Source organism: Dendrobium catenatum, unplaced genomic scaffold, assembly GCF_001605985.2.
Source record: "Dendrobium catenatum unplaced genomic scaffold, ASM160598v2 original_scaffold_51051, whole genome shotgun sequence".
NCBI lineage: Eukaryota > Viridiplantae > Streptophyta > Magnoliopsida > Asparagales > Orchidaceae > Dendrobium > Dendrobium catenatum.
In genome coordinates this window covers 233,440-245,552 of record NW_021369505.1, presented here as the reverse complement: position 1 = coordinate 245,552, position 12,113 = coordinate 233,440, and the positions used below count along the sequence as shown (strand labels likewise).

Here is a 12,113-nt window from a genome sequence, read left to right as displayed (position 1 = left end):
GTACTGTATTGGGTAGATTTTATCACGACTGCGTCCCATTGAAGTAATATGTGTTGTCACAGTATATCCTATTATGAATCCATTTGACATCAAAATAAATTTAAAGCAATTACTATCATACTTGAGTTTAGAAATAGATAGAAGATTATGTTTAAGTGAAACGGACGTGAAGCAGAATATGTGCTAGTTGAAGCTTACGGGTGGATTATGAGGAGTCGTAAGATGCTTCTTGCCTGTGGTGTTGTATGGGTATGAAGTCTAGTTAAGCATATGCGATGGAGTCTATAAACCAATGATAAGGTGTTGGCTGCCATGTAGGATGAAGTAGTTGGAATCTATTCATCAGGTTTTTTCTATGCCAGCATGAAAGGGCTATGTGACCGGATTTTCCACAATTGAACAGATTGGTTCTCTTTCGAAGGTTGTTGGCGTGAGATTGTCGAGGATCATCTGGTGGTGCGCGCCATTGAATTTTAAGGAGATACCTCTATCGCTTAGATTGTCTTATTATATGAGTGTGTAAGATCGCACTTATTGCGGTTATATTGACCACAAGAGTGTGTAGCAGTGCCAGATGATCGATGGGAGTTTGGAGTCATTCTGTATTTCATGAATTGGATTATGGATTATTCCTAACTGCATAAGAGGAGTTAATAGGATCCCTAGGCCGATCAGGGTGAAGTGAACTGTAAGTGGAGGGCAATCCATTTATGGATTTTTTTTAGAGGATGATATCCTCATATACAATGTTAGATTCTGGCTAGCAGCTGATGTTGTCTACCTCAATATTTTATATGAGCAATGATATTGGGTGACGGTTTGAACACGCCATCTGTATTTTATTGGTGGAGTTCATTTTCAGTGTTGAATGACTCTTAGTTATTGGTTTGTTGGTGCAGCGAATGTTTTAAGGGTTGTCCATATTTCTGATGAAGTTTTGTTATATAAGATGCAGAATATACTCTGATAGCACTAATGGACATATTGTGTTGATAGACAAAGCAATATAATTTTAATAGTTTCTGACTAATTTCTATCATGCTTCCACATCTTAGTGTCATATCGCAGAGGAGCTTGTGGCGTGTACAGAATTGGAAGGTGCCTGTGAGATACCCGTCGAAACCGTTATGTAGTGAAGAGCTTTGAAATTTGGAAGTGCCATTTATTTAGCTATAATTCTCTATTGCGTAAGTTTGATATAATTGTAACAATAGATTGAGATTTGCGATATGAGATATTAATTTTTAATGGAGATAGTAATAGAATAATTCTGCCATTGAGGCTCTCAAACAGGATGGAAGTGGGGTAGAGGTGAAGATATGAATGATATTTTTTGATAGTCATTAGATTGTTGTGGAATGGCGTCCTGGGCTCTTGATACTCATAACAGAAGAATAATAGAACAACTTAATAAGAGAATAAGTTGCAAATTAAAGGAATGTGTTGAATTATTATTTTTATTTCATCCATGATCATATTCATGATTAGAAGATGTCAGTATTGTTACAATATATTGGTTAGGAACTGTTTTTGGTTGGCCGGCTATGAAAGAGTAGTGCTTTTTATTTTATGGAAACTAACACGAATCAATGTGTTGTAGTGAATATAGTTATTGTTGTTTGTGTATTATACTAGTGTGATAAAACTCCCATCCTACAAAGGAGATTATATTGCACTAGAGGTAATTTCATGTTTATTTCCTTTTGTTTTCTCTTTTCTTCCGTGTCGGTGTTTTAATATTTCTTATATTTGCAATTGACTTCAATGATTTAGGTGCATTGTTGGCTGCAGATTTTGGTCTGAAACGAATATATGATGATATCAACTTTGAGGATAGCTTTTACGATGCAAATTAGGGAGATATTTGATTTTCATTTTGTATAAATTATTAAATTTTTATTGAACTTAATAAAGAGAACATTAGTAACTCTCTTTTTATATATATTTATGAATGTGTTATCTTTTTTATGATCAAGTTAGTGTAAATTATTCACAATATTGATAATTATTGTTTTTTTTTTTAATTTACTTTATATTATGTGTACAATTATGATGAGTACATTTAATATTTATTTATTTTCAGAGCTTCACTAATTGGAGATAGAAATTATTATAATCTAAAAAATTCTTTTGCTCGTTCCATTTTTAATTATTGTTTTTCACGATGTTAGAGATTTCCAGAGAAGAAGCTGGTTCTGCATTCACTCAACACCCAAAACACAATAGTTTTCGCACAAAAGGATGCAATCTCCCCAATTTAATGTTCATTTGGTAATCCTGTGCGGGAACCGGTGCCAGCGGAATTGCACAGACAACCTCGTGTGGGAACCTGGTAGCTCACATAGGTCTGTCATTTTGGTGAGTTATTATTTAACTATTTATTGAAATATTTGTTTATGTTTTATTGATTTGGCTTATGCAACATGTATATTGTGTAGTTAGTTTTTTATATTACCAACTTAATGATGTTATATTATATTATGAGTAGTGTATATATGAAAATGTAATGGTTAGAGTTGAAATGTATTAGAAGAAAATTATATCATACATTTTATTATTTTTGATAATATTATTATTTATTATGTCATCCAGTTTCGACCCCGATTCAACCTGATTGAACGTTGAACCTCTTCTTCTTCCGATTCATTGTTCGGGTCGATTTTCAACCCTTTTTAGTTATTTGCGATCGTTTTTAGTCTATTAAATCTAATAAAATATTTTAATTTTTTTTTTTTGATTTATTTCTTGAGAATTTTGTTTTAGTTCATGTTATAGGAGTTTGGATCAATGTTTTAAAAATCGGACCCGACTGGCGCGTCCGATCCGATTCAACCATGAACCGATTCTTATGCGTCGGTCGGGTTCATGCTAAGAACCGGTTATGCATCTAAAACAACCAAAATGCCTGGACAAAACCGCCGGTTTCAACCGGAAATCATTGAACCCGTGACGATTTCTTCGAACCGGTCGCGTTCAACTTTTCCATTTTTTAATATGCAAATGATTTTAAATATTATATAATATATATTCATAATTTTAATTTTAAATTAAATATTCCAACCATAGCATTTCACAAAGTTTTTATCACTTTACATAATATACTACTTTCTTTCAAGCCTTAAAAACCCAATTATAAAGGTAAAAACATTTATTAAAAAAATTAAGTCTTGCAAGTCTATTGTGAGACCTAAAAAACTAATGCTTCTTATTTTCTTTCTATCGTTTAAGTCTTAACGTTTAGGTTTTACAAACATACATTATCTCATTTTAAAATTAATTTTTTTAAATAAAACTTTTTATGATGTAAATATATTTTATTTTTTAATCATATATATTATTAAATAAATTAAAATTCTACATTTTTTTTTATGTACAATAAAAAAAATTAATTTAATTTATTAATAAATAATATTTGATTATTAATTTAATCTCAATAATTTATAAATATAAATATATAATAATTTGTAATATATATAATTATAAATTATTAAACAATATATATAATTTAATATAACATAAATAATAATAATTTATTATTAAACTTATTTAATTTCATTTGCGAGTTAATTTTTTTGTCTAAAATTTAATTTAAATTTTTAAATATTGAATAGTTGTTTAAATTTAAAATTATATTAATATATTAGTAATGTGTGAATTCAATTTTATTTTTAATAAAACTTTATATAAATACTATACGATTTTATTGCTCATCAAAAATTTTTATTCTTATCTCAACCGATATTCACCCCGGATTCGGACTAGTAGAACGATTGCATACCGTGAAGCATTCCTTCAACCGATTTATTATCCGTCCGATTTTCACAACCTTAGTCTTGTATATATGTTTCTATTTAGACCCGTTTTTTATTTGCTATTTTTATTGTATGTGTGTGTAAAATTAAAAGAAATGTGAATTTTTGATTTTTTCTTAACCTTTTTATAAAATATCAAATAATTTATTGATTGTATCAGTTAAAAAATATTTAAATCGTTTATTATATACTTTCAAATACAAGAAAACTCACATCTCAAGATTCTAATATTTCTTACTCATGCTAAGTGCTTCCTTTTGGCCAGTTTTTCTAAATCAATTTTTTAGCACCAATATATTTTATGATTTTTCTTATTACTTTTATGGAGAACATTGTAAAATTTTAAATTTAATATTTGTAGAATACTATCTTCTATATTTTTTTTAGTACAACGAAAAACTAGTATATCAATAGGAAAAATTAAATTTTATGCAATCTATAATTAATAATACAATTTAATTATTTCCCAAACAAATTCCTTAATAATTATATCAGCATAATTACTTAATTCTGGCCTATAAGGTCATATTTTAGGCAGCTTTTTTTAAAAGCTTTTATCTTTTTTTGGATTGCAACCAGCCCTATTTGGATAATGTTTTCACTATACAAAAAGCTAATTTTTTTTTTTTTTTGGGGAAATTGGAGGCCTATGAGCCCATTTATATACTCTGCTTAAAAAAGAAGAGATTTACAAGAAAGAACCAACATAAGCAAAATAACAAAGCTTATGAATGCAAAACAGTAAAAAAAGGACAACTATACCACCCATACTCCACAAAAATCAGTATAAAAGCCAAAAAATGTGTATAAAGACAAAAATTGTGAAGAGATCCGGTCAGCACGAAACCCAAAAAATGCTGAAGAAGAGAAACCCAAGCAGAGGATCCAACTCCCAGAAGCGCCAAAACCTCGCAGTGAATCAAACAGCAACCAGCTCCAAGCAATTGAAGACTGGACTCAAGATTAAACGTTTGGAAAGAGAATTCCCGGGTTGCCCGAGGCCGCTCCACGGGATCTGCAACCTTGTTCACGGGTGATCTCCTGTGGCATCCACGTTCGCTTCCGAGCCGTGATGCTAATTCTGTTTTGCAGACACGAATTAATACCGATGCAGGAGGGAGCCAAATGCTGGTGCAATTTGTGTGATCTGGCCCGCATGTCCCGCAATCTGTGAGAAGCCAAGAAAGCACAGAAAGCCCACCAGCAGCGCAATGAGTAATACGTCCCAGCTCCACATCCATCCCAGGTACAAAACAACTCCAGATATTAACATTTCCAGCAGGAAACGGAAAGACTCTTTCCCAAGATAAATTTTTTCCATAGCAACTCTTTTAAATGAGCAGATGAAAGAGAAGTTAGAGTTTTGAAAAAATTACCCCCAAACCTTCTAGAATTTCTTTACCTTCCAAGGTAATAACAGCAACAGCAGTATCAAAAACTTATGAAATTTTTTTCAACCAAAACTTTGCCTCCTGAAGATATTCATAAACCCAAACTAAAACAAATGCCAGCAAGGTGGTCTAAGTAAGAAGACCCCTAGAGGCCCTTTTGGGTATCAGTATCATTAAGCACAGAGAATAGATGCGTGCATTCAAGAAAAGATGATTAACCGTCTTCATCTTAACTCATACATAAACTGCACCTACTGGCACCAATTGCCTATAACGAAGAGCGTCAGCAGTTTTAAGGCCTCCCACAAGAGCCATCCACACATAGACATTATGCTTTAAACCAAATCTTATGCCACAAACCGATTTTTGCCCAGTCTACAGCTAGGCAAATCAATATAAAATTCATCCACAAAGGCTTTGAATTTAGGAGAGATACCATTTTTCCAAAAAATACAGGAATCCTCATTGTCGTTGCAGTGCAGAAAAAGGTTTTTAATTTGATCTGGCAGAAAGTTTGGGAGAATCCAATTGTTATCCTTAAAGAAGGAACCCAGAGCACAATCGGGATAATTAATAGCATAACCCAAAAATTCCTCAAGAGTAAGATTGAAACACCAGTGATCCCGTAAGAAAGAGATGGGGGAATGCTTTGTAATTCTAAAACCAAAACAAGCTTTAGCATCAGTAGCCGTCTTACAAACAGACTTCCAGAAATTTGAGGCAGAAGAGTGAGGACGCTGCCAGGGAGATGAATATTTACTTAACAACCAGGAGGAGAGAGGGGAGGATGAGTTATACATCCTAAATATAAGAGAGCAGTTGAAACCAAATTGCAAGGCATTAAAAGAAGTAACACCCAAACCACCCTTATTCTTGGGACGACAAATGACATCCCAAGAAACCATATGAAGCTTCCTGCCTTGAGAGATGTCACCAAAGAAAAGAAAACGAGAGCTAGCTTTCTTTAAGAATTTATAAATGGTTTTGGGTAAGATAGCACCTCGAATCCAATAAGCAATAGAGTTCTGGATAGTGAACTTGAGATATTGAAGTCTACCGGCAAAGGAAAGCAAGTTTGCCTTCCAACCATTCATTTTTTTGTAGATACTATCCACTAAAGGAATAAAGTCTTCAATCTTGAGTCTATGGAAAGACAATGGAATCCCCAGGTAAGTGATCTTCTGAGCAATATTGTAAATAGATAAGATATTACAAAAGACTTGTCGATTCACTAGCTGCTTAGGGAACATGATAGCACTTTTTTCAAAGTTAATGTGCAGTCCAGTAGCATTGGCAAAATCATTAAGGATGCAAGCAAGATTTTGGCAATTTTGAATAGAAGCTTCTCCAAATATCAGAACGTCATCAGCATATAAAAGGTGGGTTAGAGAAAAATTCCCAGCAGTAATACATTTAAAACCTCTAACCTCTAAAAGGTTGGAAAGAGCATCCATGACCACACAAAAAAGATAGGGACTCAACGGACAACCTTGTCTCAAGCCAGCAGAAGAAGAAAAATAGCCCTCCAAAGCACCATTAAGCACAACAGAATAGTTGACATTAGTGATACACATCCTGATCCAATTCACAAGAAGGTCAGGGAAACCTTTTTGGACCAGCCTAGCGAGAACAAAATCTCTCGAAACAGTATCAAATGCCTTTCTGATATCAAGTTTAGCACAGAACATATGAATACCACCCCTCTTACTGGCAGAAGCAAGAATCTCACTGGCAAGCAAAACATTATCAGTAGAAATTCTAGATTTCACAAAACCAGACTGGGCTTGATTGATAATGCTGGGCATAAGCAATTTGAGTCTAGTAGCAATCACTTTAGCAATAATCTTATAGACAACATTACATAATGCAATAGGTCTATAGTCAGTAATATTAGTGGCATTGGAGTGCTTGGGGACTAAAGTGAGAGCAGTAGCTTTAACACCAGATGGAATATACCCTTTAGAAAAGAAAGATTTAATTGCACTACACACATGCGGACCCACAATATGCCATCCAGTTTTGAAAAAATGGAAATTAAAACCATCGGGCCCCGGGGCAGAGGAGGAGGAGCCCCCAAAAACAGCAGCTTTGATTTCATCATTAGTCACAAATGATGAAATCACATTGGCAGAGGAGGCAGAAATCACATTACCAGCAGGAAATCCGTCCAAAGTTTGAATAGGAGGGGGAGACGGATTAAACAATGTATGAAAATATTGAGTGATAGTGGATATAACATCAGTCCTAGATGAAAGAGGAGACGAAGCAAGCAAGTTAGCCACCGACTTGTTGGTACTCCTCCTACACCTAATTTTACCATATAAAAATTTGAGATCATCCTCTCCATGTTTTAACCAATTCACTTTTGCCCTTTGAATGATCCACGAAGCATGAATGGCATTGAATTCCACAATACTGGCATTAATAGCTTTAATAGAAGCGTTATATGAATGATTTGTTGGGTCAGCATGCAATTTCTCCAGGATATCTCTTTGTGAATTGAGCAAAGAATCCATATGCCTAGAAACAGAACTAAAGCTCGACCAAGACTCCTTCTTGATGCGAGATTTAATCAATTTAAGAGTGTGGCATAGATGAGAGAGGGGATTTCCAGAAATTGGAATAGAGAAGGCATCCAGGAGAATGAACCAGTACCTATCAATCTTAGACCAATAATTTTTAAAAAGAAATCTGTGCCGAGATTGAAAGATCATACCAGAGTGCAAAATAATCGGACAATGGTCAGAGCAAGAAGGGCTCTGAACAGACCCGTAGGAATCAGGAAAAGCCTCCAGCCATTTGTCATTCACCAGAATTCTGTCAAGTTTGATGTGTATGGGAGAGTCGAGCCGATTATTGAACCAGGTGAATTTGTTGCCAACAGTATTCAAATCCATGAGACTATTAATAAAAATCATGTTGTTAATATCATAGAGAGCAGAATGGTTAAGAGGGGAACCCCCCAACTTCTCAGAGGCATAACGGCAACAATTGAAGTCACCAAGCAGCACCCAAGGAGTGCTAGCAGCAGGAGGAGATTGCACAAGAGAACTCCACAAATCTTTCCTTTCTCGAGCACTATTGGAGGCGTATATAACAGACATTTGAAACAGAGGGTGACCAGCAACAGAAACAGTGCCAGTGATGAGTTGGGAAGAGATGTGGATGGGACAAAAATCCATTTTTGCGGAATTCCATTTGATCCAGATTCTTCCCGAGGCATTCAGATTGAAATTATGACTGCTCTTTTCATTTAAAAAAATGGAGTGAGTTTGCTCAAAAAAAGGATCAAGAAGAGAATTCACGTGAATTCTATTCTCCAAAATGCATAACATGTCAAGATTAAAAGAGATAACAAAACGCTTGCAGCAAAGGACTTTGTCTGGTCGGTTAAATCCCCTAATGTTCCAAGCTGCAAAATTGGGAAGGAACATTAGGATTTTGAAGATTGGGATTTTTTGGCCTGCTTTCCCTTAGCAGTTTTCTTGGACGCGGCAGAATTATTTGACTTTGGTTTGTCATTCGGCTTCTGTTTATGACTCCAATCATCACGAACCTCAATATCTTTAGAAGACTCTTCAGGAATAGAAGAGCCTTCCTCCTCCACATTTAACAGATCAAACTTGTTGGGGGAATTAATCTTCACCTCGAAAACTTTCTGGATACCATGAGAGTGTGACGGGCAGGAGGAAGTGGAGGCCACATCCTCCTCATTAGGGGAGTTAAGGTTCGGAATGACTATGTTATTGGGAACATTTTCAGAAGGAATAGAATTGGGTTTTTCGACAGAGACCACATTGTTAAAATCAGGCACTTGGGCAGTAGGAGGTGGCGGGGAATGAGGTTGATAGAGGAGAGGTTGGCCAATGCTGTTGATGTTGTGAGAAACCAAGACAGTGGAAGAGGGGGGGAGAGTGGGAGGATGAGGTATATGAGGGTCCCTGCTAGGAGGTCTTGAGACGTTTTTAGTGGAGGAGGAGTGCCTGTTATAAGGTTTTCTGCTAAAACTTCTCCCACGGGGATGAGTGTTGACAGCCGCATTCACCTTATCTCCAAGCGGTTCCGGTTTAGAAGGGCAGAAAGAGGAGTAATGCATAAGAGACTTACAGTGTTCGCATGGGGAAGGTCTCCATTCATATTGAATCTTCAAGCAAACCACATCACCATCCAAAGAAACTTTGATTTCTTCCGGGTATGTAGCATTGCAGTCAACCAGAACGCAAATCCTAGCAAAAGTTAACCTTGTCTTCTGCTCAGTCAGATTATCAGCAGCTAGGGGTATACCAATTTTGCTTGCAATCCTTGAAATCCCCTCCGAATTCCAGCATGCAAGGGGAAGATCATGTATCTTGACCCAAATCGGAACAGAAGCAAAGTTGTCTCTCGTAGGCTTGAATTTGGGGTGCCATTTTTGAAGAATAAAAGGTCTACCCAGCAGGAACCAGACTCCCCGCGACCAAACCATGTCATAATCTTCGGTGCATGTGAAGCAAATAAGAAAAAAACCATCGCTAAGGGATAGTAGCTGAACCGAACCTTTAAGACTCCACGTTTTGTTAATCGCCCCCAGCAGCGCTTCATAAAAAGGTCTTCGACCTATAGAGTATCCCACAAGACACAGATTCTTGATATCTTTGAAATACTGATATCTGTCCTGTCAGAATTTTTTTTTTCCCAAAGACTTTTCAATAATAGTCTTTCTGTATTCCCATCGCCTTCTTTTTGCTTCTCAGCAACAGCTAGTTACAACCTTCAAGCACACTCCTACTTTTTTCTTTCTTCTATTTGTGAGAGTTAAAATTTAAATCAAATGTTGTTTCAAAATTTTGAATTGGAGCTAATCTTTAAGAGCAAAATTTGCAACAAATTTGATCTTGTTTTTTACCCAAGAACAAAGGATGATTTTAGTTTATTATAAAATCATCTAATATGAGTTGTATGCTTCTACTAACTATATTATTGACGCAATATCCTAATTAAGGCTTCGTTTGGGATGACTTTTTTTTCTGCTTCTTAAAGTACCTTTTTAATACAAAAATTTTAATTTTGTACTAAAAATCTGCTTTAAGAAGCAAAAAAAAAGCCGTCCCAAACAAAGCCTAAAACTACATAATATATATTTTTTGTTGTCATTCCAAAACCAGCAAAACAATTTTTTGTTGATTACTATTTAGAACAATAAATAGTGGAATTATCAGCTGTGGTAACAGTTGGGGATTTTTTATTTATCAGGGCTCAATCTGTTGCTTGATATTGATTTCAATTTTCAAAATTCTTCTAAAAAACTCTCAAATTATTTCATTATTCTGCACGGAGACCGGATTCAAAATGTCATCCGGAGATCAACTAAAACGCGCCACATCAGCGGTACAAAACCGTGGTATCGAGCAGTACCAAGCCGCGTTACCGAGCACAGGGGTGACGTGGCACATTATGGTTGGTCTCCGAACGACGTTCGGCGTCCGCACAGAAGAATTAATCCAAAAAATATAATCATCATTTTCCAAAACAAAATATGTATTTCCACTATTACGCTTCAGGCTGATGGATTGTTCTTTTTCAGCTTGCCAGTGTTACTTCCTGCACTTGTCTGACTGTTTTTCATCTGAGATTTCTGCAGATTCTCTTGAATCCTCTCTATTTGCCGGGCTCTCGCATCACATCATCTCATTTTGATACCAAAGTTCGAGCTCTGGCAAGAAAATATTTGTGATCTTTGTCTGCAGAGCTATATGTTCCTGGGTAAAGATCCATTACTCTTTTTGGATTTGTTCTACAAACTAGTACTTCTTTGACATATTTTCTTATTATCTGCATTTTTTATGACAAAATTTGTTTGCTTTATTCTCTGAAAATTGTTATGAGCGTGATTTAAACCTAATACCATATATTTTCATTAATAAAAATTAAATTTTGTTAGAATATTCTGATTAAAATTATAATAGAATGAGCTTTAAAGTCATCAGATTTATTTTAAAATTAGTATAATATGAAAATTTCATTTACAGTGCTAATCTAAAAAATATATAATTATTTTTAAATTCATTTTGATATAATGTATATCAGAATATTTTAACATATTTTTCTTTTTCTATTTTCTTTTCTTTGTTTGAGCTGGAAAGTGATTTTTTTTTATTTTCTTAAAAAATTTTAACATCACATGATATCATGAAAATTCCCATACATTTAATTAATCAGTGTGTTTGTAGATGGTTAATTTAGGCTTTATTTGGGATAGCTTTTTTATTATTTTTTAAAATAAATTTTTAGTACAAAATTTTTACTTCAAAAATTTTTTGTACTTAAAAATTACTTTAAAAATAGTAAGAAAGCTTTCTCAAACTAAGGCTCAATCTCTTCACCAAGGTTGAAAAACAAATGTTTACAGTGATTCAATTAACTTGATCCACCTTATCTTTTTCAGTCATAATAAATTTAGATTTCATTTGGGACTGCTTTCTTTTACTGTTTTTAAAGTAGCTTTTTAGTAAAAAAAAAAAATTGTACTAAAAAGTTGTTTTATGAAGTAGTAAAAGGCTGTCCCAAATGAAACTTTAATGTAATTATTACTTATTTATTATTCTTAACATTTAATTGTAGCTTTTAGATTTAGTTTATGATTTATATATTTTTAATAATATTTTGCATCATATGTTGTTAAAAAATATGATGGCTAATTATGTTGCAATTGCTTTATATATTCATTTTGGAAATTATGTTAATTATATTTTGATTATGATTATTGCTCTTTAAAATTTTACTTATTCTTGCAACAACTGTGTTATGATAGGTAATTAATAGATATTTGATTTTTAATTGGAATCTCTTTTTCTTTGTCAAATTTTATGAAAATGATGCTATTTGGTTTTTTATGACTAAGTTATAGCATGAGACAAACTATATTTATGTG

The 12,113-nt window shown here is 34.1% G+C and overlaps 1 protein-coding gene across 2 annotated transcripts in view; it reads left to right on the top strand.

Annotated features, from left to right (window-relative positions):
• The window catches only part of LOC110116033 (trafficking protein particle complex subunit 2), a 35,628-nt gene extending 24,581 nt beyond the window's left edge, over nucleotides 1–11,047 (top strand). For both annotated transcript variants that reach the window (XM_020849473.2, XM_020849472.2), the window contains exon 6: nucleotides 10,824–11,047. In XM_020849473.2, coding sequence (XP_020705132.1) covers nucleotides 10,824–10,916 — 93 coding nt within the window. In that variant the 3' untranslated portion in view covers nucleotides 10,917–11,047. The remainder of the gene's footprint in view (nucleotides 1–10,823) is intronic.
• The last annotated feature ends 1,066 nt before the right edge of the window (nucleotides 11,048–12,113 follow it).